General features: G+C 41.5%; 2 protein-coding genes across 8 annotated transcripts in view; one reads left to right on the top strand and one right to left on the bottom strand.

The window, feature by feature from the left end:
• Positions 1-23,782, bottom strand: part of PCDH7 (protocadherin 7) — a 415,738-nt gene extending 391,956 nt beyond the window's left edge. For 5 of the 7 annotated variants that reach the window (XM_037738022.1, XM_037738021.1, XM_017527319.2 and 2 more), the window contains exon 1: positions 19,491-23,782. In XM_037738022.1, the coding sequence (XP_037593950.1) occupies positions 19,491-22,658 (3,168 nt within the window). In that variant the 5' untranslated portion in view covers positions 22,659-23,782. Of the gene's footprint in view, positions 1-11,956; positions 13,401-19,490 lie in introns of those variants that run through there. The other 2 variants (XM_017527323.2, XM_017527320.2) reach the window with 2 other exon arrangements.
• A 47-nt stretch (positions 23,783-23,829) lies between these two features.
• LOC108303421 lies at positions 23,830-27,026 on the top strand. Its single transcript, XM_017527243.2, has 2 exons — positions 23,830-23,931; positions 24,791-27,026. Exon 2 carries the CDS (start codon positions 26,238-26,240, stop codon positions 27,024-27,026), a length of 789 nt encoding a protein of 262 aa, XP_017382732.1. The 5' UTR covers positions 23,830-23,931; positions 24,791-26,237.
• The last annotated feature ends 544 nt before the right edge of the window (positions 27,027-27,570 follow it).

Genomic DNA, 27,570 nt, shown 5'->3' on the forward strand with positions numbered 1-27,570 from the left:
TAGCTGGGATTACAGGCACGCGCCACCATGTCCAGCTAATTTTTTTTATTTTTAGTAGAGACGGGGTTTCACCGTATATTGTATGATAAGTTATGTGGCTTTTACATGTGAGGATCTTTCGGCATTTCAATTTTTTTTATATGAAGGAGTATGTGATGAATGTTTTTCTTTCTCATATTAAGATAAATTAAAACAAAATTCACAGTTCAGGTGGCAGCACTCTTTTAGTATACTAATGCTAAAGATCAAAAAGGCATCACACCTGTCAACTCTGTCAACTCTGAACTCCGGGTAACTTTCACGGATATGCATGATACAATACTTAGGATTAGAAATGTTTCTGAATTTCCTTTGTTCAGGCCTCATACAAATCACTCTCATTTTCTTTCTTTGCCCAGCATCTCTCTAGCTTACTTAACACATAGAACTGAGTATTTCCAATGAGAAATGTATATAGCCATGTATACATGTAGGTTATAATAGTACCATATTATATGGATCAATTTGTTTTTCCAAGCCATGTCTGTTCTTCCTTCACGATGTGCATATGCTATCCTGTTAATGGAATATGACATAGTGGTAACATCAGACACTTTATATCCCTCCAGGTGTGCCTTCATCTAATGATTAGCAAACAATATTCTAAATAACATTTGGAATGATAAGCATAAATTCTTCATGAAACTGTTTGTCTGGCTAAGCAGTGCAGTGACATGGTTATTTGCCATTACGATGCCCTGCCTTGTTCTCTGGCAATAACTGTCCTAATTTTCCAAAAAAAAAAAATCAGAAAGTTCAAAACTAATAGCCATGAATTCTCAAGAACTCATAAACTTGCATTTTTATTATTAACTGTGTAAGGTGAGTTGCTGTTTTTTACTGAGGACTAAAACAACTGCCACTTGTCTGAGTGAATACAAAGACTCACAAGTGTATTCCTGGTGTATCCAGGAAACGTCTTGCAAGAATGATAATAATAGACACAGAGCAAATCATATATTTCATCAAGTTCTTACAATGAGATCATGCAAAACACACTGCATCCTCAATGTTTTCTTCTTCTCTTGAACCCTCCTTGAAAGCGTACCAATATTTTCATTGAAATTTATAGATTCAAAATTAATTGTCCGCTTTCAGCCACTAAATTTGAAAAAGGTTTCCAAATCAAGCCAAATTGTTCCAGCCCCTAATTTGCTTGTACTCTACTCATATAGTAATTGCATATTATATTTGTGGCACACACAGTTAGTAAGCAAATAACAAACCCTATTCAACTTCCAGAGTTATTTGCCTGGAAGTTGGTTGTTTCCAACTGGGAGTTAAACTTTCAAAAGAATGATAAGGAGGTAATCTGTTGGGCATTGCAAGAACACAAGTAGGACCTGAAGGGTATTGGCTGAGTTCCTTACCATTTTATTATACTTTATTTCCATTCATAGAAAATAAATGCAACAGTGGCAGTGTTTTAGTATCTATTGTTGGTCAGGTGAAGTGGCTTAGGCCTGTAATATCAGCACTTTGGGAGGCCAAGGCCGGCAGATAGCTTAACATCAGGAGTTCCAGACCAGCCTGGGCAATGTGGCAAAACATTGTCTCTCTCTATTTTTTTTTTTTTGACTAACCATATATGATGGCACACATTTGAAGTTCCAGTTATTCAGGAGGCTGAGATGGAAGAATCACCTGAGCTTGAGTGACACTGTATCTAAATATATATATATATATATATATATATATATATATGTGTGTGTTTGTGTGTGTGTGTGTATATACACACACACACACACACACACACTGTTGAGTAAGCAAAACTATGAATATGTAAGTGGACTGAGCAAACAGCCTCAGATAGTTAATTCACTAGTTTTGAAATCTAAAATATTAAATTATTCCAAAGATACTCATACCAACTGAGATCATATGTATTAAAAATATATAACTTACCTCAAAGGTATATTACAAAGATACATATTTTGAGATCAGTTGAAAAAAAAAATCCTATAATGAAAAGTGTCATCCATACATTAAGAATCCAATGTCACAGCAAAATATTGCTACATCATTGTTTTCATAAACAATCAACTCCAGATGGGCTTTGATATTGCTTACACACACATCAGCTGACTAAATATGTGTTTCATACTCTTTGAAGAAAAAAAGAAAAAAGCATGTATCATAAAAATTTACATAAATGTTTTTAATACAGAAGTAAAATCATATTTTTTTAAAAACTGTTAAACATAGGTCATATTTTTATTGAATATTTAATAATGAACACCTAATTTAGGTAAAACTAGAATTTGTATAAGTAATTCACATTCACTTTACTTTCTTGCAAACATTGTGAAAGCTTAAAAGAAAAACCTCAAAAGAAAAACATGCATCTTTTTTTTTGTAAAAGATAAAATATATATTTTTTAAAGTCCCTAGGCCAGGTGCGATGGCTCAGGCCTGTAATCCCAGAACTTTGGGAGGCCAAGGTGGGCACATCACGAGGTCAAGAGATCTAGACCATTCTGATCAATATGGTGAAACCCTGTCTCTACTTAAAATACAAAATTTAGCTGGGTGTGGTGGCGCATGCCTATAGTCCCAGCTACTCGGGAGGCTGAGCCAGGAAGATCACTTAAACCTGGGAGGCCGAAGTCTCAGTGAGCCAAGATCACACCACTGCACTCCAGCCAAGGCGACAAAACGAGACTCCATCTCAAAATAAATAAATAAATAAATAAATAAAATAAAAAATCCTAGTCAAATTTTTATTCTCTATAAAAAGGCCTTTTCGTATGCTGAATCAATTAGCAATCAACAAAAATAATGCAATTATTTTTTCCTACCTGAACTCATGATATACATAACAAAGTATATACATAATGAATGAATTGAATAATATTAAAATAAAATAATGAAAAAGAAAAAATATTTTATGAAGTGTTTCCCAAAAGAATGGAACTGGTCTAATTTGCACCTTCCCATCTTTTGTTTTGCATAAGGTAAGGATTAAGGTGATACTATTTTTTTTTAAATTGGACTAAGTGACCTAATTTCAAGTACATAGTACAAAATACTAAAATAGCAAGGTTGAATATCACTGAAGACTCAAGAGAAGCAAAGGAGTCCAATTCTTTTCTCATAGAACTAGTCGCCTGTAAAATAAATGTGTTCCCTCTACTTCACATATGCACAGTGGTGGAGAGTGGCCTCTGTCTGTCCCTAAACCTCAGTTCTATCACTTTACAAATTGTGTGACCATGAGCAAGTAACTTAACTCTGCTGCACACTGCTTTGACAGCTACAAAATGAATATAATGATAGGTGTTATTTTATTGATGTTATGATTATTTAATGAGTTAATATATGTAAAATATGTTGACTAGTGCCTAAAATACAGTATGCAATAAGTTTAGTTATTTATGTATTTATATATCATTTATATACTATTATATACTATTTACATATTAGCACACTAAAATTGAAACTCCATGAAGGAAGAAACTTTTTTCTGTTTCATTTATTGCTTTTCTTCCAGTGCCTAGAATGGACCTTAACCATAATTGGCATATAGTAGTCATTCACTGTTTTCTTTCTGAAATGTCAACTGCATTACCTCTTTGTATGTGTTTCATATATGTAAATACATATATATGCATATGAATATGCCCACTATACATAAATACATACCCACACACATATATTTCTTATTGAAGGTAAAACATTACAGAAAACATCAAGTTTTAGTAACAAAGTAAATTCTAATGTCCTTGACCTAACAGCATATGCAATAGTTTGGGAAAAATGCAGACATTGCCATCTATTGTTTCTAAATCCAACAGAAATGCCATCTCTGTATCTAAAATTGATGTTGTGTTCAATAAATACACTGAAAAACAGATTTAGATGCAATTTTTTTTTAAAAAAGTCTTTGTTTATACCATCATGATTACCATTTCCTCAAACAAGGGAAGTTTTAAAGTTTCTAATAATAATTGTTGAGGGTCAAATGTAAAGTTAGCTCCCAAAGCTTAGAAATGTACTTCTTAGGAAAAGTCTACTTGCTATTATACTTTGTTGCCTAGAAATGCTGACCAAAGGAAAAGGAGGAAGTTCCCCTTCCAGACTCTGATGAGTTTATCCTGTATCCCTCACAAAGTCATTGTTTCTGTATCACACTGGACACAGATATATATCTATGGTTCCAGGTTACTCATTATTAATTTTACCATGGGAATGTATTATTTTATTTTAAAAGTTGAAAAGCACAACGGGAACAAAAGCATAATTTTTAATTTGTCCATGGATTGGTCTCATGATGAAACGTCTATTGCATGCATACATAATAATAGAGAAGAGTCACTCAGAGTGTAGTATCAGCCTTGGTTACACGCCTGGCAGTTTCCATATGCCAGGAGAAATCAGACCCACTGGATCTCTGTCAGACCTATTATGCCACTGTGTGCGTGAAAATCCACTGAGACTGTGCTTTCATAAGAGGAATTATTAAGTCTACATTTTTGTTTCAACTAACTCCCACTCCACTTAACTCCTATTGCTTTTCATTTTCATGCTGAAAATGTACTAAAAACTTAAGACTAAATATGAACATTGTCATTAAAAAAGAACTGATAAACTTGTGAAACAGTTTTTAGGCTGTTTCATGTAAATATTGATTTTACATTAATTAATAAACCTTCATGCACCTATTGGTTAGCAGAATTTTTAAAAACTAAGATGTTATGTAATATCAGAAATCTATATGAAAGCTGAACATTGCAGAGAGCAATCAGTGACGTGCCTACTAAGTTAGATATAGTAAGCTAAACAATGTATTTTAAATTTGATGCCCATGCAAACATAGTATAGATTCATATATTTTTCACAAAAGCCATAGCAATTGAACTAATATTTCTTTTTCGATATAATAACAGATCTATAAGGTTGGCTTTTTGGAGATCATCAAGGGAAGAAATTTTTCTTTAAAATGGAAAGTATACTGTCCTAGGAATGGACGGACTATGTGTAATAATGACAAGTTCATGAAGAAACGATGGTCCAGTCCAGCGTGTTTTTGCTGAGAACAGAAGTAGATTCTGCTATGGACTAAATCATGCCCCGTAATCCCCAATGTGAATGTACTTGGAGATAGGGCCTTTATGGAGAAAGTTAAGGTTAAATGAGGTCATAAAGTTAGGGCTCTAATCTGATAGGGCTAGTGTTCTTTTGGTTTTGTTTTGTTTGTTTTTCGAGGTAGAGTCTTGCTCTGTGACCAGGCTGGAGTGCAACTGCGGATCTCAGCTCACTGCAACCTCCGCCTCCTGTGTTCAAGCGACTCTCCTGCCTCAGCCTCCCGTGTAAAGGCACCTGCCACCATGCCTGGCTAATTTTTGTATTTTAATAGAGATGGGGTTTCACCATGTTGGCCAGGATGGTCTTGATCTCTTGACCTCGTGATCCACCTGCCTCAGCCTCCCAATGTCCTGGGATTACAGATGGGTGCCACCACACATAGCCTAGTGTTCTTATAAAAAGAGGAAGAGACACCAGAGCTTTCTCTCTCCTTTTTGTAAAAGGTTAACAAGACGTACTTTTTTTTTTTTTTTTTTTTTTTTTTTTTTTTTTTTTTTTTTTTTTTTTTTTTTTTTTTTTTTTTTTTTTTTTTTTTTTTTTNAGGGAGCTGAGGCTGTGCCACTGCACTGCAGGATAAGACTGTCTCAAAACAAAAACAACAACAGCAACAACAAAGGCCATTGACAGCCTTGAAGGCCTCACTTTTTTTTATTGCATTTTAGGTTTGGGGGTACATGTGAAAAACATGGAAGATTGTTGCATAGGTACACACATGGCAGTGTGATTTGCTTCCTTCCTCCCCTTCACCTACATCTGGCATTTCTCCCCATGCTATCCCTCCCAACTCCCCACACCCCACTGTCCCTCCCCTAATGATGACAAGACGTACTTTTTAAAAAATCCCTAGGCTAGGCATGATGGCTCACGCCTGTAATCCCAGCACTCTGGGAGGCCGAGGTGGGTAGATCTCAGGATCAGGAGTTCAAGACCAGCCTGGCCAACATGGTGAAACCCATATCTACTAAAAGTACAAACATTAGCCGGGCACAGTGTTGGGTGCCTGTAGTCCCAGCTACTCGGGAGGCTGAGGCAGGAGAATTGCTTAAACCCGGGAGGCAGAGGTTGCAGTGAGCCGAGATTGTGCCACTGCACAACAGCCTGGGCAGCAGAGAGAGACTCTGTTTCAAAAAATAAGGCGAGGGGGGTAGAATTTTTTTAACTGTAAAAACAAATGTTATCAAACTATTGTTGAGTGTTTCCCATACTACCTAGTTTACAACAACAGGCTTTACTTCTTCATCTTTACCAGGGATATTTCAATGGCACCGAAAGTCATTTTCACAATAGCCAATGCCTATTGCTATATGTGGAAGGACCCATCCAGTTGTTGCACCTTGATCTGAAATCAGTGTAACTTTGAAGACAGTGATTAGGATTAAGAGGCTATCACAAAATCAAACAAGTGATTAGTGTAGCAAATACACATATACACATACACACAAATGTATGCATAATTTTTTTTTTTGAGACAGTGTCTCCCTCTGTCACCCAGGCTGGAATGCAGTAGCATGAACACAGCTCACTGCAGCCTTAATCTCCTGGGCTCAAGCAATCCCCCTCCCCCCAACCGCTTTTGCCTTTCAAAGTAACTTGAATTTTGCAATTTCACACCTGAAATTACAAATGTGAACCACTGCACCAAATTACAGGTGTGAACCACTGCACCCAGCATATATTTTAAATACAATATATTGAAAATGCCCCCAAAAGTGTAAATGTAACTTGAAAAGAGGTTAGAGAAATTCATAGATAATTAGAAATATTCTCTTCAGTTGCTTTAGTGCTTCAAAAAGTTGCAGATGTTTTATATGACTCCCATTAACTGTCATGTAATCAGGAGTTATTATTTAAAGTGACAGAAGAGTTTCCAGAGGCTTCAGGACTGGATGGGGACTTCACAAGGTCATACCAGCCAATCAGTGACAGAACTGGGGCTAGAAGGCAGATTTAGATTGCCTCATCCAGCTTTAGTTTTCTATTTTTCCACAGACCTTTGAGGAGTGAACCAGTAAGAATGTGGTAAGAATTTCAAAAGCTCTCATGCCAAATTTCAGTAGCATAGCTTACCATTTGCAATAAGAATAGAGAAGAGGGATTAGTGTTAAAAACTCCGGTTTCTAGGCTATAGAACAGACCACCTAGAACTGAATTTCTGAGAACAGGGCATGCAAAATCTGCATTTAAAGTGACATTTGTGCCAGATAAAAATCACATATCTATTACACTCGGTTAACACAGCCCCACACCACATTATGAGATCACCCTGCTTGTTTTTATTAAAAAGTTTTAATTCCACTTAATCTTTAGTGTTTTGCTAAAAGATCACAGCTAAATAAATGAAATAGATTATCTCTCAAATTATTGAAATATTTAGTCCATTCAACCAGTATGGGGGAGGACAGCCCTTTGCATTTGGTCTGCTCTAAATATTCCACAGATTTTTGTCATTTGTATTTTTTCAAATTTCTTCCAACAGTGAAAAACAGGCCCTTGTTAACCTCTTTAAGTCTCAGCTTCCCCCAGTTAAGTTAGGGTAAGAAGCTGCTGCGTGGCAATAATGTATCAGTAAGTAGCAACTATTTTTACTACACTTGTCTAAGAATAACAGTAGAGAGGAGGCAGGTGTGCTGCCATGCAGTTTTTCTACTTTCTTTTTCCTCCTTTTCTTCTTTGCTCTCCTCTTTCTCCTAAAAGAATGGAGACAAATCAGTGAGACTGGATAGTCCAGCCTGAAAACAAAAACCAAACCCAAACAAGCCACTTAGTCTAAACGGGCGGAAGTGAAGGTTTCCTACTTTTTCACACTAAACATGCAATCATATGGCATGATGTCTACTGGCATCCTAATGGTCACCCAGGGCCTGGGCCAAAATCCCAGGCCACAAACATTTGCTTTTGTCAGGCTTGAACATCATTTTCTGATGTAGCCTTACCCTACCTCCCGAAATCCTCACTAGAATTCAAACACCTTAACACAGTCTCAGCCTTCTAAGCTACTGAAGGCTACCCATCTGTCCTCAAGGCCTTAATCAAAATTCCCATTTCTTAAGGACTATTGATCTTTGTGAGTTGCTGACCTAGTTATCTACTTAGAGCAGTTTATGCCCTGGCGAGCTAAAGGCTGAACCAAACTCCTGCAGAGGTCACTTATGGCCATTTACACTTTAAAAGAGGAATCCTTTGAATGTTCCTGGCTGCTTCGGAAGGCCAGGGGGACAGTGGCACAACCAGTAATCCTAGCACTTTGGGAGGCTGAGGCATGGATCACCTGAGATTCGGAGTTTGAGACCAGCCTGACTAACATGGAGAAATCCCATCTCTACTGAAAATAGAAAACTTAGCTGGGCGTGATGGTACATGCCTACTCGGGGGGCTGAGACAGAATAATGGCTTGAACCTGGGAGGCAGAGGTTGTGGTGAACCAAGATCGTACCATTGCACTCTAGCCTGGGCAACAAGAGCGAAACTCTGTCTCAAAACAGAACAAAAAGAAGCGATTTTCAGTTGCAAGGGATCTCTCTGCTCTCAAGTCACTGCTCATTGCTCTCAAGACAGGGCATAGTCCTCTTTGCTTAGTAAACCAAAATATGCCCTGCCTTACCTTTACACATGACTTTAAATATTTGGCTGAATAAAGATGGAAAGTTGATCAGTGAGCATGGATTGGCACAATGAAGGAATACTATCTGCAAGAAGATATAAGTTGACGAAAACAGAGATCCATGCGTGTGCTTGTGTGTACATGTATCTATATCTTCTCCAGATAATGATCTCCAGAAAAATGCTAAAAATCTGTACGTTTTAGTGGTTATTATTTGTACCCCCTCTGCTTCCCAGGTTCAAGCGTTTCTCCTGCCTCAGTCTCCCGAGTAGCTGGGATTACAGGTGCCCACCATCATGCCCAGTGAATTTTTTGCATTTTTGGTAGAAACAGTGTTTCACCATGTTGTTGAAATGTCAGAAGTGCTCTGCAGGACCCTCAAACTGTGTACCGCACGACCAGTGTGTCTCTTACTTGCCTCGGACATTTGCTGTAGTTTATCTTGTCTAAGGTTTCAGTGCTTCTAAGGGAAGGGGGCGATCAGAGAATTGCTGATGTGCCACCGAAACAAGAGTCACACACCACACAAGGAAGGCAAGGACTCTGGCCAACATAGCAGGCGGACTTTTATCTTGGAGAGACCCACCCAGCAGGGGCAGAAAATAGCAACCATGAGGCTCTCAGAGCTTGATAGGAAATAGCCACACCATATTCCAACAATCCAGTGTGGATGGATCTGCAGGCTACCTAGCAACAAAGCCCAGGACCTTTGTTTATTTGTTCAACCAATATTCATGAGCACCTCCTCTATGCCCAGCACTCTACTAGGCACTAAAAATACTGTAATGGCAAAGAAAAACTTGAGGGCAGTCCCTCTGAGCTTCATGTCTCCCTTGCCTCCTATGTATTATTTTTTCACTGTCCTATGTATGAAGACAGGTAACTTATTCTAGTTGTGTTGCATCTCCAATCCAAAGCCTTGCAGTGTGTATTAAAGACACAGAAAATTATGGCTGGGCGTGGTGGCACACGCTGTAATCCCAGAACCTTAGGAGACTGAGGTTGGATGGATCATTGGAGGTCAGGAGTTTGAGACCAGCCTGACCAAAATGTTGAAACACCATTTCTACTAAAAATACAAAAAAATTTGCCGGGCATGGTAGTGGGCACCTGCAATCCCAGCTACTTGGGAGGCTGAGGCAGGAGAAACGCTTGAAGCTGGGAGGCGGAGGTTGCAGCGAGCCGAGATCACGCCACTGCACTGCAGCCTGGGTGACAGAGCCGGACTCCATCTCAAAAACAAAAACAAAAAAAGATAAAGAAAATCAACACATTTTCTAAAAAAAATGAATGGATTTAAAAAATCATGCACATCAAAGAAAAGTGTTTTGCAAATCTGCAGATAGAAAATTATTCCCAGAGAGCTATTTCCAACTTCGGAAATGCTCCCAAAGGACTTCGGTAGTTTTTTTTAAGAATAACCTAAAAACTAAAGTTAGGGTTATAAAGTGATTTGCCTAATTCTTGACAGTTTTGTTTTTTAATCACATGTGGAGGTGTAGCTTATAAGTCTAGTCAAATAATTGGATCTCCAAATTATACCTGCAAGCATTTTTTTTGTGACTCAAAATGTTCGAAAAACTGGGCCTGTTTTAAGGAATTCTTCTGCCAAAGCACATTTCAAAGCTTCCCTCAAATGTTTTCAGTACTCTTGAATTCTAACTGAATATTTTTTTCACAGACTTTATAAGGTTACGAAACTAATTCCATCAGAGTCGTGAAAAAGCTGTTCATTACTTCAGTATCCTCGCCTCAGAATAATGGTGCTCTTCCTCACAGTTTGTTCTGAGGTACAAATAAGCAAACATGCATTCAATGCTTTGAAATTTCAGTGGCATGATACAAACACAAACTCTCATTTTTCTGCCCGCTGTGTGATGGACACCTGTACTCCCAGCTACATGGGAGGATTCCCTTCTGCCAGGGGTTCGAATCCAACCTGGGCAACATAATGAGACACTTGTTGTCGCTTAAAAAAATTTAATAAAATTTCTAAATAAAATAAACTATCATTTTTCTGCTCTGTTATCATCTTTATAACGTATTAATTCCATGACAGCAAAGGCTTTATCTTATTATTCTTTTAATACCAGGACCAGTACTGATAGAGAAAGGAAAAAACTTCAGGCAAAGGATGAACTACTCTAAACTACACCAGTCTCTAGCATCTCACATTCCTTCTCAGATTTTGAAATGGGGTATTAATTATTGTCTTTTAGCTTAAAATAAAATATCCGTATGCTAAAATATAGAGGGTAATATGTGGTTTTTTCTCTCTTCATCTGTCCACTATCCACAGGCAACTTCGTAAATAGAAAGTTCTAGTAATTACAAAGGAGACTGACCTAGAGGCCTGAATTCAATAGCAACAACTGGGTGAGGGGGTAGTTGGGGTGGCGCTGGGTGTGGTAAAGGACTGGGGAATGGGGACTGGGGGGTGTGTATCTGATCACTGAACCAATGGCATGTGTTCGAAGATTTTTTTTTTAATCCTAAGAATAGTAGAGGAATGATAACAGACTTCTCAACAGCTTTTTGCTGTTGATAAATGTTGCTGTAATAAGCATGCTATTGATCATTCAGATTCAGCTTAAAAGTACACCAAAATCCTTGAGAGTGTTAGCATTTTTTTTTTTGCTTTGATTTACTATGTTTTTCCAATCATAATAGTAAATAGCCATAACTTCCTATCCCAGTCTGGAGCGCTGGTTCTCAAACCTTCTCGACTGCTTTCACAATAAGATATATTTTTTACATAGCAACCAAGAACATAAACACACACCTCCACACAAACACAGCTGAAACAAAAATTGCACAAGACAATAATTACTCTTACTATGGGTGATGTACTCTGAATTTTTCTATTTCATTTTATACTTTTCTAATTGTGGTAAAGACTCAATAAATTGATTCATGCTTAAACAGCGTGTTGCAGCCTGTTTAGAAAATGCTCATTTACAATGTTCTTCTTTGTGAAGGTATTCATAAATATCGCTTCTTTGTGATTGTATATTAAATTAACCCCAAATTCTGGACTTTATTTCTTCTATAATTTGTTTTTGAGTTGATGTTACTTGTTACAGGATTTACATTTAAAGTATGTCTAGTGATGTTTACTACTTGGAATGAGGAAAACAAGCATTTCCAAAAAGCAGAGATTGGTAAACATACTTTTCATCAATTTCTTGCAATAGTCCTTGTGTTCAAAACACAATGAGAGGTTGAGGATAATTAAGTTTTATATAGAAATCTTACTTTACTCACAATGATGTTTCTGAAAATTCCCCTTTTGCAAGATTAAATACACAGCTTATAAAATAAAAATCCTCAGGCATACATTAGAGATTCACAGGGGTTAGAGTGCATTTCCTATCACTTCACACTTTAATGTCTTTCCAATATTTATTTATTTTTCTTAAACAGCTCCTATCTTGAGAGTGATTCACCAAAAAATCTTGAGAATTTGGCATTCTTACTTCCAAAATTTGTAGAAAATTTTAATAGGGCAGACAGTGTGGTAAATGTGTCATAAAATTATTAAACTTTACCTATGGAACACTATTTCCTGGGCTCATAAACACATACAACGTAACAAATAAAAACATAAACATACAAACATACAGAGGTAGAGGGGCCCTCAAGAGGACTTCCAGACCTACCTATAATATCACTTATACAACTAAAATTCAGTCACTTACTCTCTCAACAATATGTAACCTGCTGAACTCTTAGAAGCTGCTTGAGTTTATGTCATCTGATATCAAACAGGATGTTTAATAAATATGGACTTCTGACAAATGTAGTCAATAAAAAAATAGGAAGCCACATATTCCTTCAGAATGTGACTACAGTGACTTTAGGAAATCGAAGTGAAAAGTTCTAAATTTTCTTAAGGAATTAAAGAAAGAAATTCCAAAATTATATAGTAAATATTTTGGTCACTATTTCAAGATTAAGAAAAAAACAATCCATTACAGTGCTCATGATAAATATAAAATTAATTTCTCAAATTTGTTTCACAGACAATATTTATATATATGTGTGTGTGTGTGTATATATATATATATATATATATATATATATATATGGAAACACACACACACATAAAATAGCATTTACAAATACAGGCACAGAATAAGCAAAAGGTATTATCCTTCACTCTAACAGAATTATCTGACTGGCCTGTGATTACGTAGTACATAAAAATATTGATCAAGTTAGATTTTTATTCAAAATCAGTATTTATCGTATTAAAGACAAAGAGTAAGAGACTGAATTTCCCTTGCTTCACACTAAGTCTCAAACTTACTGTTGAAATATGCTTTTGGATTTTTTTTTTTTAAAGACGTCACTATTAAGTCTAATAGGTGCTAACCACCTCTTTAAGAATGGAACACCTAGTGACTCAGACACCCATTAGTAGCACATTTCTGCATTAATACTGTTTCACACATTGATTTTATTTTCATACTATTTTTCCTTATATGAGAAAGAAGAAGACTCAAAAATAAAAGGTACAACAAGTGGAACAAGCAGTGATTGGCTGACACCCCACGGCCAACGGCAGGCTCCAGCAGGTTTCCAAGTAGCAAGGTCATCACAGTATGGTGCATAATGGAGCATCATATTAGAGTGGAATTCAGCCAAACACAGTAATGTATGGATGTAGATGCATCTGAAAAAAGGAAAATAAAGATTTATGCAGGTAAAAAAAAAATCGATGAAGAAATTTTCCTCAATGTCCTATACCCAATTGGAAAGCAATAGTAGAGATTGAGGAGCAGAGACAATTTTTAATGCAAATTTTGTATTTGTAAATAATAAATACACTTAGGGGTGGGGGAAGTTAACTTGTCAGAGGAATCCTACTTTGGAGTTTAATAGCTTTTTGTTTGTACACAGCATTAGAGTTCAATACAAACATCACTACATTCCTGAAAATAAACCTTTATTCTGCCTTTAAAACATTAATTCACCAGAAGTGATAATTAAGATTAGTTTTAGTGGCTTCAGCTCAATTCTTCTTAGAATGTGATTTCTCCCACAACACTAATGCTAAATAAAGCACTGTGTAATGTACCGCAAAACAGTCACTGCTTTAGAAAAAATTCTAAGGGTTTTTTTATAAAAACTAAGAAAAGCAAAGCTTACTCTAGATATATAGGAAGAGCTCTTACTATTTCTACAGAGTCATAGTAAATAAATGAATGGGAAACCTTGCCATAGTTTAGAAATTGATTACATACTCTTTATACATAACTATTCTAAACAAAATTGGTTATATATATTTAAGATACTGTATATAATTATACTAAATTTCCCACATAACTCCACCACCACCCTGTCCCAGGAAAGAAAAGATGTGAAAATGTCTAATAGAGTAGATTGTTATGATGAAGTAATGGCTTTGTCACATGATATTTAGTTTTAAAACAGTTCAGATTTTATTTTTAAAATTAAGAGATTCAAGAACTTATATTTTATCACTGTGCAAATTTAGAATCAAATACACTGGATTGGCTAACCGCCTAACAAGGAAGCAATCCAATTGAAAACTAACAAAATGTTGTATTCTTCTAAAAACTTGCTAGAAACAAATTAAGAGGAAACGTTCGTGCATGACTGTGTGTTAAGGATGCTACTAAAATAAAACGTATGTGCAAAGTTGATAAAATGCAAACAAGCCCAGAAGCCTGAAGTAATTATCAATACTGATGGAAAAAAGTAAAAGCTGATTTATAATCAGAATGCCTAGAAAGGGTCATACGTCATGTCATGTATGGGAATGTTTTAATTCTTTTCTATTTAAATACATTTTTATTGAAATATACTAAATGCTAGACAGGAACTTATATCTGTTATCATTGTTCTAATATTAAAAAAATCTGTCAACAAAATATATGTTTTCAAACATATTAAGATGCTTTACTGTATGTTATCAAATACAGTCCTACATGAGGGAAAAGAATTATTAACTTCTTTTAAAAATCTGTAAATTTTGAATTATATTTTACAAGATAATTTTACACAGAAGAACTAGAGCCTAAAGCAGAATTATAGTCTATTGTAAAGATGTCAATCTTCATAGCCAAATATATAGCCATAAATAAGTAAGCAAATCTCAACACATTTCTATTGCAATTGAAATATATAGAGAGAAAGTTACAGAAATTCAGTTTTTTTTTCCATACAGGTGGTATAAGATAAATAAGAATACTGGACACTACGTTCCATGACTTGGGCTCTGGTCCACATTGTATCCCTGATAATTCAGTAATCCCAATCAAGTCACTCATTCTCTTCTTGTTAAAATGAGGGACTATTTGTCCACACCTTGTAATTCTTAAATGTGATGATGATAATGATTTTAGGTACAATCATTAAGCTGTTGATTACAGTATATATTTATTTCAACATTTCATACGTTTAAAGTCAGACATTTTTCACTTCTTAATCTGTAAACATCATGACTAAATAAAACACTAACAGGACCATAAATGGTATACATGAATATATATATACATGTCTCTGTGTGTACAGAGGCAGTTTGTGACATAAACCATGTTCAAACTTTTTCACAAGATATGTAAATAAAGATAGAAAGATAAGAAAAAATGATTTTGCTATACTTATTATACTAGATGATTTATTAAAATCTTTAAATTGACTTTGTTGTCATATCTAAGTCATGAATTGGTTTAGGATAAGTTTTGGATAAGGTTCAAATAGTCATATGTGGACTTCTATATACATTTGCATATTCACTGCAGATCAAATCAATGGATGACCTTTTCATTATTTAATAGACATCCAGAGATCCAGATAATGTTGCTTTACTAGATGACTAAAGACACAGCCTAACTTCCACCAGCTATTAGTCTCTTGCCTATGATGTCAGGCCAAATGTAATAGAAATTTCACAATATGTAGATTAATTGTGCCTTATGAAAACATCCTTGATTACAGACAGGAGAAACACATTGTAAAAATTATGTTTATAGGGTAAGAACTGGAAGCTATGGTTGGCATCACTATGTAGATGCATTTCCTCTCTCTCGCTCTCTCTCTGAATTTAATATATATATATATATATATATATATATATATATATTAAATACATTGCTTAATAGATGATGGCAAGTCATCCATGTGCTTCCAAAATCAAAGCAATTAAAAAAATAAGTTCTGCCACATTTTTTCACCAAGTATACAACGAATATATTGAACATAATTTGATCAATTAAAAAGAACATTATAAAGACAAACTCTGAAACTGTCACTGAAGTTAACGTAAATTTTCGTATTTCAGGATCAGTTGCAAGTGGGTTTTAAAATGGATGTTTATTCAAGCTAAGTTCTTGCCAAAAATAAGTTACCTTACTTTCCATTTACTAAATACAATAAAATTTTTACTTGTAAGTGCATTATCTAAATAACAGCATATCAAGAATAAGCTCAACAGAATTTAAGAATAATAAGCAAAATAGTAACTGTACTTTTCATACTATTACTGTTTTGGGGGATTATATTATTTTTAAAAGAAAATAGAAAAATGCTTAGCACATAGTAAAATACTGAAGACTAAAAATAAACTGAAAAATAGAATGCATTTGCGTTTCTGTTATGAATCAAAAACACAGTTGTACTTTTAGTTCACAAACGTTTAACAACCACCAAGACCAGGTTTCCCAAGCAAATGAAGAATGAAACAGAAAGGTGGAGATTTCATCTCAATAATGCTGTCAGTGATCCACATTTTACTCAACTAAACACATTATTTAGTTGAAAGCAAAGGCTTTTGTTCGAATTGCAAAGGTATGAGCTATGAAAACTTGGGCTACATCATCAGTTAGCTTTTCTAAAGTGTGAATTTTGGAAATAATTCCAGCAACTCTACAAATCTCCTAGAGTCTGCCAAAGAGTAACTATAGAAGCTTGATTTGAATGTCTCTAGAGTCCATGTACACAAAACAAAAAGTAAGAGGGTAAGAGAGAGTATTATTTACAAACTTGTATTTCTACAAAGCTGCTTAACCTACTATAATGAAAACAACAGGACTTAGGTACAACACTTTAAAATCTAATTCTCATGAAGAACACTCTAAGAAACATCACTTTAATTTTTTTTTCACAAATAACTGCAATAAGGCAATTCAGGAAAACTATAAATAAAATGAAGGCTTTATGTGCAATGAAATCTCAATCTTTAAATTAGACCCTGCTGTATGGAACTGAAAGAATACAACTGTCAACTTTTACGTTAGATAAATTCATTTATCAAAAGAAGGAAATTACAGAGAAATCCTGAATTCTATTTTTTTTTCTTTTTTAACATCAGAGAAATCAAAGAAATATGTTTAATCAAAGAAAATATGTTTTGGCAGTTCTGTAAAAATTAAGGGTCATATATTTAAATAAAAATAGGAAATTGCCTACTTATGACAGAAACAAAAGCAGAACAAAAAGGATCCTATTTATGTCAGACGTCAAAACAGACTGTACCTTTGTAAATGATCCCTTGTCCCCTGACAGCAATATTGAGGAGATGAAACATATCAATTACTATTACTAATTACATTAAGGGGAATGTGTTTCATTTGCCTTTATTTCATTTTAGGTCAGCTGTTTACTTGTGGTTAAAACTGTATACTTCCTTCGAATACCTAATGACAGAAAAGTTTTTCAAAGCCACTTTTGGCAAACTGTGTGATTCATTCCAATTACTTTGAGGGTATTCTCTTTTGGAATATGGACTTCTTTGCTCAGTTAAGAGGCTAACACCCTATATTAGTTTATTTATAAGCATATCGCTTTGCCAACAGTCTTGATAGTAGCTGTTTTAAATATTCAAGAATATAGAGCTAACTTCATCTGATGAGCAAATGAAGCTTAAGTGACAGCACAGAGCATATAAAGTGTTTGCATAAAGTATCTATAAAAGTGTTACTTGATATGTCCACTCAAAAGCAGATTACACAATTGAGAATGCAAATGCTATCTGGCCACAGGACAGAAGTACCATTAGGATACAAACCGAGATATAAATATTCTGCAGACAGATCTCTTCACACTCCTTTGCATTACCTGTCGCTATTTTCTAGAGAAATGTCTAATCTCAATTTATTTTTGGGTGTTTATAAGTAATCTGTAAAAAGTGCTACCATTTTAGCTAGAATCTTCCTTGTTTACAAAACTGATAAAAGCACCACAACAATACAAAAATAAGCTTCTAACTCCAGGTGACACAATAATAGAACAGACATAAACACTCGATTTTGTAAAATGTTGGTTTAAAATAAATAAATAATTCAAATGCACATATATCAAAGGACATATTTTCAAAGCCATTTAATGTAAATATAGTTCAAACCAGCGTTTTCTTAGATGGCATTTGTTATTAGATATAAATGCATATTAAGACTGTTTCTCCTTATCCACACAGCTACAATAAGGTAATATATAGAGAAAATATTTATTTGAAAAACTAATTTCAATAATCATAAAAGCAATAAAGAATTAATACCTCTTTTTGTAACATCGTCAATAAGGCTACAAAATAACATTTTCCTTTGCCTCAATTCTTCTCAGATTCCACATTCCACACACAAAGCATATTTAATAGAAACTAGATTGACAGTCATAACTGTGTTTCTTGAGATGGGTTCTGACAGTAAGAAATACATAATGATTTATTATCTGAGGTTGCTGTAGCATGAGACACAGCCCTTACCAAAAGGTCTTATTTGCTGTGGGGCAAACTTTGGTGGATATACAAAGTAAACTTTCTGAGGATTGTGTATCACACAAGGAAAACTTTCGAAAATAAATTTCATTTTTGCTTAAGTTCCACCTCAGAATATATGTATATTTTACTGTTTCTACATTTCACTGAGAAACAATTACGTCAGATATTTTGTCACTGAGAAACAATTATGTCACATAATTTTTATATACTCAATATATCATAACACATGCTGAAATTGTCTTGCACACAGTATACCGATCATGAATAATTTCATTACTTGGCTTAAATGATAAATGGCTCATGCAATGTATTTTTGTTTACAAACTTTTAATACCAAACAGGAAGAATGCAAATAGTATTTGCATATCATTATAGATCACTAATTGTTATAGATATCAATTGTAATAGATATAAAATATTGAGAGTTCTACATGACATTTGCATATCAGTAAATATTTTTAAACCAGCGTTTTCATCAAAGTAGTATTTCAATATCTCAGACTTAGTACTACATTTGCATGAATCAGCATCTGCTTATCTGTAAAATCCTGCATTGTAAATAACATAGCTAAAACTTTTATGGTATTCAATTTGCATAGACACCAGTAGTAACTTTAGAAACTTTTGTTCTGGATGCAATTATCCACTTAGTTGCCGCAAAAGAAAATAATTTCAGGTGAAAACTAACCATCTAAACAACACATACAGATTTATTCTGGGAACAAAAAGTAGCACGAATTAGAGATGTTGAGGGCAAAGAGACGTGCAAAACACTGCCTACTTTGAGCAGTTCCTTCAGTAGTTTACCGAACCTTAAGTCTAAACTTGCAAAATACAGTGGTACACCTCTTGTGGATGGCCTTTGCTAAATTAATGGTGCATAAATTAACATTAAGTTCCTCCTGTTACAATTTTAATACTAACTTTAAAAACCAGAAGACAAAACTTTACCGAAGATAATCTGACTCAGAGTTACTAGCCCTCCCTTGGATATTTAAATACATTTGGGATGCATCTTACCTGTTTGCTGTACTTGTTATTAGTTTGACAGCTGTACTCAGAGCAGTGATCTGATCCAATTGAAATGTTGTCTCCTGCTCCCACAAATGTGTTGGCTGGTGGTAGATCTTGTACCGCCTGGTGTTTTTTTCCTGCAGTTGGTGACTGGGGATGAAGCTGGACAGTAGGCAATGGGGAACTCGATTTGTAATGCCTTGCCAGGTCGGGACTGCCAGGCCCACCATTAACAGATCTGTATCGCCCCATGCTTGGGCTGTCTGACAGCTTCTCATTGACACTATCATACCTCTGTCCATTTGGTTTAGAAGCCTCTACAGTGACAATGCTGCTGTAGAGAGGCTGCTTAGATTTTTTGTTTTTCTTGTCCTTTTTAGGCTTTTTAGATTTGTCATGCTGTTGCGGTGTAAAAAAGTCTTCGTGATCTTTTTTGCCGGCTTCATAGCCATTTTTATTTTTGGACCTGCAGTACCTTGCCATCACTACAATTAAGATGATTAGAATCACTGTCATAATGCCAGCAACCACGCCAATGACAATACTGAGTCTCTGTTTGCTAATTTCATAGCTTGGGTCACCAGCTATATCCTGGGTGAGTGGAGTGTGCAAACTTCTAGCTATCTGGGAGTCAATCACAGTTGCATTAGAAACACTTTCATTGACAAACACATGCACCAGAGTCGTGGTGGACTGGGAAGGCTGCCCACTGTCATTCACTTGCACCACCAACCTGTGCAAGCCATAATGCTTTTGGGTGAGTTTTCCCACTAAGGAAACCACACCACTAGTGGGATCAATCTCAAACAGCTTGAAGGGATTCCCTCCCACAATGCTGTAGTTCAGGTCTGCATTGATGCCATCATCACTGTCTGTTGCCAACACTGTAGCTACTACTGTCCTGACATTACTTGAAGGTGGCAGTAAAGTGTAGGAAATGTTTCTGGGAAGGGTAACTGTGGGAGCATTGTCATTTTCATCCATCACAAAAAGCGAGACTGTAGCTGTGGCAGATCTGGGAGGATCTCCCCCGTCCACAGCCTTGACTCTGAAAGTGTATGTGGTCTGATGTTCCCGGTCAAAAGACATTGTGGAGTAAATGGTCCCCGTGTCATTTTCAATAGAAAAAATGTTATTGTTCTCCTCTATATACAGGCTCATCTCTGCATTCCGCCCCTTGTCAGCATCCATCACGGTGACCATCCCCACAGGGCTGTTGGGCTGCAAGTTTTCTTTCACATAAAAGGTGAAGACGTCCTGCATAAACTTAGGGTCATTGTCATTCTTATCAGCCACCTGCACAATCACCGTGGTGCTGCCCTGCAGCACGGGGATGCCTTTGTCTTTGGCGTTAACTTTAAACTCATACCTGTCAGTCTGCTCGCGGTCCAGCACCGTATTGACCAGGATGTCCCCAGAATCGGAATCAATGGCAAAGATCCCCATCACAGAGGAGTCCAGCGAGTAGGCGATCTCGGCGTTCTTTCCGCTGTCGGCGTCTGTCGCCAGCACCGTGGCCACTCTCTCGCCCGGGATGTTGTTTTCAGGGAAGTAAACCTCCACCACCGACTGGTCGAACACGGGCGGGTTGTCGTTGGTGTCTCCCACTTTGACGATCAGGGAGTTGTTGCTGGAGAGGCTGGGGCTGCCTGAGTCCACCGCCACGATGACCACGTTGAACTCCCGGGTGGTCTCATAGTCCAGAGGGGTCGAAGTGTGCAGGAAGTACTTCTTCTTGTTCTGGTCACCCTCGGTGTCGCTGGCCGGCTTGAGCTGGAAGGGCACGTCGCCCACCACGGTGCAGGTGACCACTCCGTTCTCGCCTTGGTCTCGGTCGGACACCTGCACCAGTGCTATGGGGGTGTCGACCAGCACGTCCTCGGCCACGTTGGCCACCCCGTCCTTGAGAGGGATGCGCCCGATCTTGCGGATTTCAATGGACGGCACGTTGTCGTTCTCGTCCTTGATGTTGAGGACCACGGTGGCCTTGTCAGTCTTAGGGGGCTGCCCGCGGTCGCGGGCCATGACCGTGAAGCGCAGCTGGTTCACCTCCTCGCGGTCGATGCGGTGCAGGACGCTGAGCCAGCCAGACGTCTCGTCCAGCCGCAGCAGCCGCCTCACCGACTCCGTGGCCGCCCCGAACACGTACTCGATCTGCCCGTTGACCCCCACGTCCAAGTCGGCTGCGCGCAGTTGCAGGATGGGGGTCCCCGGGGCGCTGTTCTCCGCCAAGTCGGCCTCGTACACGCTCTTCTCGAAGCGGGGGCTGTTGTCGTTCACGTCAGTGATGAGGACCCTCAGGATGGCCTGCGAGGAGCGAGGAGGGTCGCCGCCGTCGCGCACCCGCAGGGTCAGCTCGTAGGAGTCGCGCTGCTCGCGGTCCAGCGCCCCCTTCACGATCAGCTGCGGCTGCTTCTCGCCGTCCGGGGTGTCCGCCACCTGCAGCTCGAACACGCTGCTGCGGCCGCCGGGGTTGGTGCCGCCGCCGCCCTCGGGCGCGTCCGGCCGCCGCTTGGAGCCTCCGGAGCCGCCGCCGCTCGCGCCGTTCCCGCCGCCCCCGGGGTAGGGGGCGCTGTCGGCCGCCCCGGCGCGCCGGCCCTCGCTGCCGCCGCCTCCGGGTTCCTGGAGCAGCTCGTAGCGCTCGATGCCGTTGCGGCCGAAGTCCCGGTCGGTGGCGGTGGGCAGCAGGTAGAGCGTGCCCACGGGCCGGTTCTCCTCCACCGTGAGCGTGAGCACTGGCGACGGGAAGGTGGGCGTGTTGTCGTTGATGTCCAGCACGATGACCCGACCCTCGAACAGGTCCACCCAGCTCTGCGAGGGCCCGATCACCGACACCTCGAAGTCCAGGAAGCACTCGTTCTCGTCGAAGATCATCTGACACTGAGGCAGCTTCTCGCGGTCGATGCGCCGCTCGCTCGTGCTCAGCTCGCCGGTGAGGTTGTCGATCTTCAGGTACTCGGAACCGGACTCCAGGCTGAAAGTCACCTCACCCGATCCCGTCACGATGCCCAGGTCCGAAGCCACGTTGCCGATACGGACGTCGGCGGGGCCCTCCTCGGCCAGCCGGTACCGGAGGAGCTGCTTGGCTGCCGCCAGGCTGAGCGACAGCGGCAGGAGGAGGCAGCAGCCCAAGCACCAGCCGCGCGTCCATCCCGTGGTCCGCATCCTCAGCATCTTCTCCTGCTGCTGCTGCTACTGCTCCTTCTAACCACAGCCCCCTCGGCGGCCCCCTCCTCCGGGGCCGGCCGCCTGCCCTCCCCCCAGTCCTGTCCCCTCTCCCGGAAAGGAAGGAGCTGGAGGGAAGGGAGGGAGGGGGCAGAAGCGGCGTGGAGAGTCGGCCGGGGATGGGGATGGGAGGGCAGCGATAGATGCTTCTTTCTTTTCCTCCTGCTTCTTCCGAAAGTTATTGTTTCATAATTCATGCAATGGGTGCTAATCGCCCGCTCGCCGGCCGCCGTTCAGTCGCAGTACTCACAGTTCACGGGACACTGCGCGCTGCGGGTTCGGCGGCCCCCCCACCCAGAGTCATCCCCGCAGCGGGCGGAGAATCCCCGATTCCAGTCCCCGCTCGGTCGGAAGGGGCCGGAACCGCTCCGGCAGACGGACAGTGGGGCTGGGAAGAGGTGGGGAATGAGCCTCCAGCCTCCCCCGCCTGCCAGCCCGCTGGTCTTTGCTGCTGCTACTCGAGTTGAGTCCGATTCACGTTCCAGGCGCTCACTCCAAACCCAGGCTCCGCTCCGGCTCTGGCCGCCCAGGCAAACGTGAGTCGCTTCCTGCACCAGGCGCTGGGGCCAGCAACAAGCCAGTCTCAACTCCGACTCTGCTCAGGCAGCGGGGGAGCTAGTCAACAGATCGAGAATGAAAAATCCCCTGGCACGTCGCTCCGGGCACGATGCAGTGGAGACTACTCGCGTCACAGCACGGGCCGCGTCCGGGTTCCCCCGGCGCGCCAAAGAGAAGCTCGAGCCATCTTCAGAGACGCCCAGAGAGTCAGTCCCTCCTCACCCCGGAGAGTGCGGGTTTCTCTTTTTTCTTAACAACTCTGCGCAAGGTCATTAGTCACGAAGCCGCCGCCTGAAACCGCAGCAGCCTTTCGCCCGCGGGGGCGAAGGCTTGAACCGTGCGCCCCGTGCGGTGCCCAAGTTTGGATTCGCAGCCGCAGAGTCCGTGCCTTTTCTCACCTGCATTCGGCCCGCATGTCGGAGCACTGGGATCTGCAGCGCTGTGCGCGATTCTGGGAGGAGATTGCAGCCTCTCTCTCTCCCCGCTCTCTCTCTCGATCCCTCCCCTCCCTCCCTCCCTTTCTCTCTCCTCCCTCCTCTCCCTCCTCCCTCCTCTCCTTTCCCCTTTCCCCCTCTCCCACTCGCTCTCCTGCACGCTCTCTCTCCTTCCTTTTACTCCCAATGCAGGGAACTCGAACTGAACTTGATCCCTTTGCAGTTCAAAGGTGAGCAAACCGGGCTCCGAGCACAGGCGACGTTAGCCGGCGAAAGCGCCCGGCCGGGCGTCCCCAATGGCAATTAACAAAGATACCCAATTCTGTCTGGGTTTCCGAAGAAAAGCCAAAAGCTTTGGGGCGGGGGTGGAGGGGGAGGTGGAGTCAGAGCCAGCTGCCAAGTAGCTTAAAAAAAAAAAAAAAATCCAGTTTGCCAAGGGGAGAAAAAGTGCCAGTTGGTTGTGGCCTCGGAGTGTCCTGGCACGGCTGGTGAATTACGCAGTTGTCTCGTCCCTTTTCGCGTCTGAGAGAGTCTGGTGCGGGCGCTCCCGCCGCCCCTCGGGCTGCAGCGACTCGGAGACACTGAACCGCAAGTGGGAAGCTCCCGTTCGCTACCCGCGAGCAGGAAACCCGCAAGTTGCCCAAAGTGGTGGTTGCTGCTGGGAGCTCGCTCGCTCCAGGCTCAGGCTTGTCCCTGACGCTGCTGCTGCAGCGGCGGCGGCAGTAACAGCGGAGCAGCCGAAACTACACACTGGGAGACTGCGAGGGAGGAGGGCCTGGGGTAAGGAGGCGGGAGGGAGCGTCAGCCCGCCGCCGCGCTCGGGAATGCCCAGCCTCAGCTCCAGGGGCCGCTCAAAGTGTGCTCAATCTGAGCCAGTCCTCTTTAAGCCAAAGTCCGTTCCGCCCCAAACCCCAACCCCCAACCCCCAACCCCCGCCCCCAGCGAGTACAGCGGTCTTCTTCTCTGGGGGACTTGTTTTCCCTCCCTCGGGCTGGTAAAATTCCTCTTCCCTTGACTAATGCTCAGTTCACGCGTGAGAGCTTTTGGAGCTGGTGTCAGGATGGGTTTCTCCTTCTCTCACCCCCTCAGACGACGTTCTTCTTCCCCCAGAAAGCGTCTGCGGTTCGCGATTTAGCATCTTGGTTAGGAGCTGGTTACCGGGGTCTTGGGGAACTCACATCAGCCCAGAAAGAAACCACACTGTTCTGAAAAATCAAGACGGACTGCAGTTGTGAAGAGAGAACATCAAACTCCAGAGAGCGGGAGAAAGATCCTTTTTTGGGAGCTCAGACTTTGGATGGTTGCTGGGGGATAGGGGGTGGAGAGAGAAGGATGCCTGTCCTTATTTAAATGCCTGACATTCCTGTCGTCGTGGTTGCCTATGGGGGGTAGACCGTGTGTGCTCGCGCCTGGGGAATAAACACATGTTGGAAACCTCGATATTATTTTCTGAGCAGAAACCTGCAGCCTTTAGTAACTGGCAAAGTGTAGCGTCACCTATCTGGATAAAAGGGAAATAAACTTTAATGGCAACTTTTGTGTACCAAAGTGTCCCCAGTTCCCTATCTCTCCTTTTGACTTTGTACCACTATTTCCTCACAGGAGGCTTCCCCAATTTTCAGTTACGACCACCGCAGCCGCCCTCATCAGATCTGAGGTCTGTTTTCTGAACTGAGCCATTTACTCATTTATTTCAGTGGCTGTCAATGAAGGGGCCAGGCTAGGTTGACAAGATTGAGAGGGACTGGAGGTTTTGGGGGAGAATTTTTACCATCTCAAATGAGAGAAAGGGCTGCTTCTGGGAGTTGGTTAGTCTTCAGCACGCCTGACGTATCTATAAGCATTTAAGGGCCTCCCCTTAAAGAAAAATGTAAAACTGGTTAAACAAAACAAAACAAAAAAAAATATCTGTCCAGTGCGGGTATTCTGTACGAGGCCTGGGTGAGAAGACAGAATGATTTAAACAAGACAAACACCAATAAAGTCAAGGAGCAGATATAGCGCGCGGTTGTTTGGGCGGGCGCAGGAACAGGAATGAGGAGGGAGAGGCGGCAGAGATTTCCAGGCTTTCCCTACGGGGGATCGTAGAAGCGCGGCGGATGGAAGCGTGTATAAGTGTGTGCCAGGGAGTTGGGGAGTATTTTCCAGTCTGTGAAAGCAGCATCACTCCGGGGGTGGTGGCTCCTCCTCCGAGGCCAGGGCAGGGAACCCGGCCTTCCCGCTAACCCTCCCTCGGCAGGCACCCGAGCGTCTCAGCGCTGTATCTGCAGCATCAGCGAGAAAAGCCCCGCGCGCAGGCTCAGTGCGTACCACCGCAGTCTCGAGCCGGGGGCGGTGGTGGGCTCCGCAGCGCCTTCGCGGCTAAGTGGCAGAAAAGCCAAGTCCCTCTTACATTGGGCAAGAACTCGGGTTTATCCAAACGCCTGCCTCCCTCCAAGCCTCCGACTCTGGTCTCCCTTTTTCCCAGGTTCGAGGCAAAAGGGAGAAGCCGTCTCCACTCCGCGGCGGTGCGCCTTGCATTCCGCTGCGCGGCAATATGGTGCAGTGCACTCACTGCCCTCGCCGCCTTACTAAGATTTTGCAAACTTCAGGCAGCCGCGTGGGCAGAAACGCTGTGCACTCCCTCTTCCCTCTCCAGACCATAAACCTGAATAAGCCTCTCCGCATCTCCAAGCATTTATTTGCCCTCGGCTCTGGCCCGCACTCTCCAGGCGCACACTTGCCGGGGGCGGGAGGGGGGTGCGAAGGAGTGGGCGGCTTTTCCCCAGCGCGCTGCACATTTCTTCCCGGACGAATAGGGAGGTGCAGCGCGTCCTTCACAGTGGAGTGGTTTCCTCTTGGCGAGCGGGAGGAAGTCTCCAGCCCGCCCTCCTCACTCTCATTCCTACCAACTTCGCCGCGGAGCCCAGCCGGCGTGGGAAATGGGTCCGACGTGTGTTGCATGGAGAGCAGCGAGGACAGACTGCGGGGGCCAGGAAGCCTGCTGGCTGTGCTCCCGCCCCCATCAGTCCCGGGCTCCGACCTTTCTGCCAGAGGAGCAAAGAAGTGGCGGCGGCTTCGCCCAACAGCGCTGTTCTGGGCAAGCAAACGGAATGGGCGGGGTAGGGGTACAGGGGAGGTGAGAGGAGCCCTCGGGGCGCCCTGGCGGCGGCTGGAGCTCCCAGTCCTCTTCCTCCCCCTGTCCTCTTCCGCCCCCTGTCTAGGGGCTGACACTCTCCTCTCGCCTGCGCAGAGGATGAATGGAAGAGAGAAGCAGTTTCCCCCACCCCCGCCCCATTTCCGCAGTCTTAGAGCCAGTGTCACAAGTGCTCAGCAATTTCATTAAATGGAACCGCGAGACTTAATCCCCCCGGGTACCAGACCTCACCGAGGGAATGTGATATCCGGCTTCGCTCTCACCCACCAACCCCGCCCGGCTTCTCAGACCCGAGGCTGCATTTATCTTCTCAACCTAAGAGGAAAAGGTTCAGAAGGAAATGGGATCGAAAGTGTAACCGGCTGCAATAAATCGAAGAGCCAGTTGCTGCCGCCGCTGCTGGTGCTGCTGCGTTGGCGGCCAACTGGAGAGAGAAAATGAGATCAGTGTCCTAAAGCTTGCATTGCTCAGAGTCATCGGACGTCACCGCATGTAGGAAACAAAATGTTTGAGGGAATGTTGAAATGGAGATTGCTGTTTTTTCTTTAGTGGCTTTTTAAAAAAGAGCAATAAAAGGAAATGTCCCTTTGCAACCAAGATGTAAAAACTGAAATTGATTAAAATACAAATACCATCCCGTTCTAATATGCGTTTAATAAAACCTTGACTAACAATTCATTTTCTGTGCCAAATATCTTATCCTAAACTTGAAATACTCGGTAGGTTTTGTTTT

This window comes from Cebus imitator, unplaced genomic scaffold, assembly GCF_001604975.1.
Source record: "Cebus imitator isolate Cc_AM_T3 unplaced genomic scaffold, Cebus_imitator-1.0 Scaffold47, whole genome shotgun sequence".
Taxonomy (NCBI): Eukaryota; Metazoa; Chordata; class Mammalia; order Primates; family Cebidae; genus Cebus; species Cebus imitator.

Coding starts and splice junctions, on each gene's coding strand:
- LOC108303421 (XM_017527243.2), top strand. CDS start 26,238: ATGGTGCAGTGCACTCACTGCCCTCGCCGCCTTACTAAGATTTTGCAA.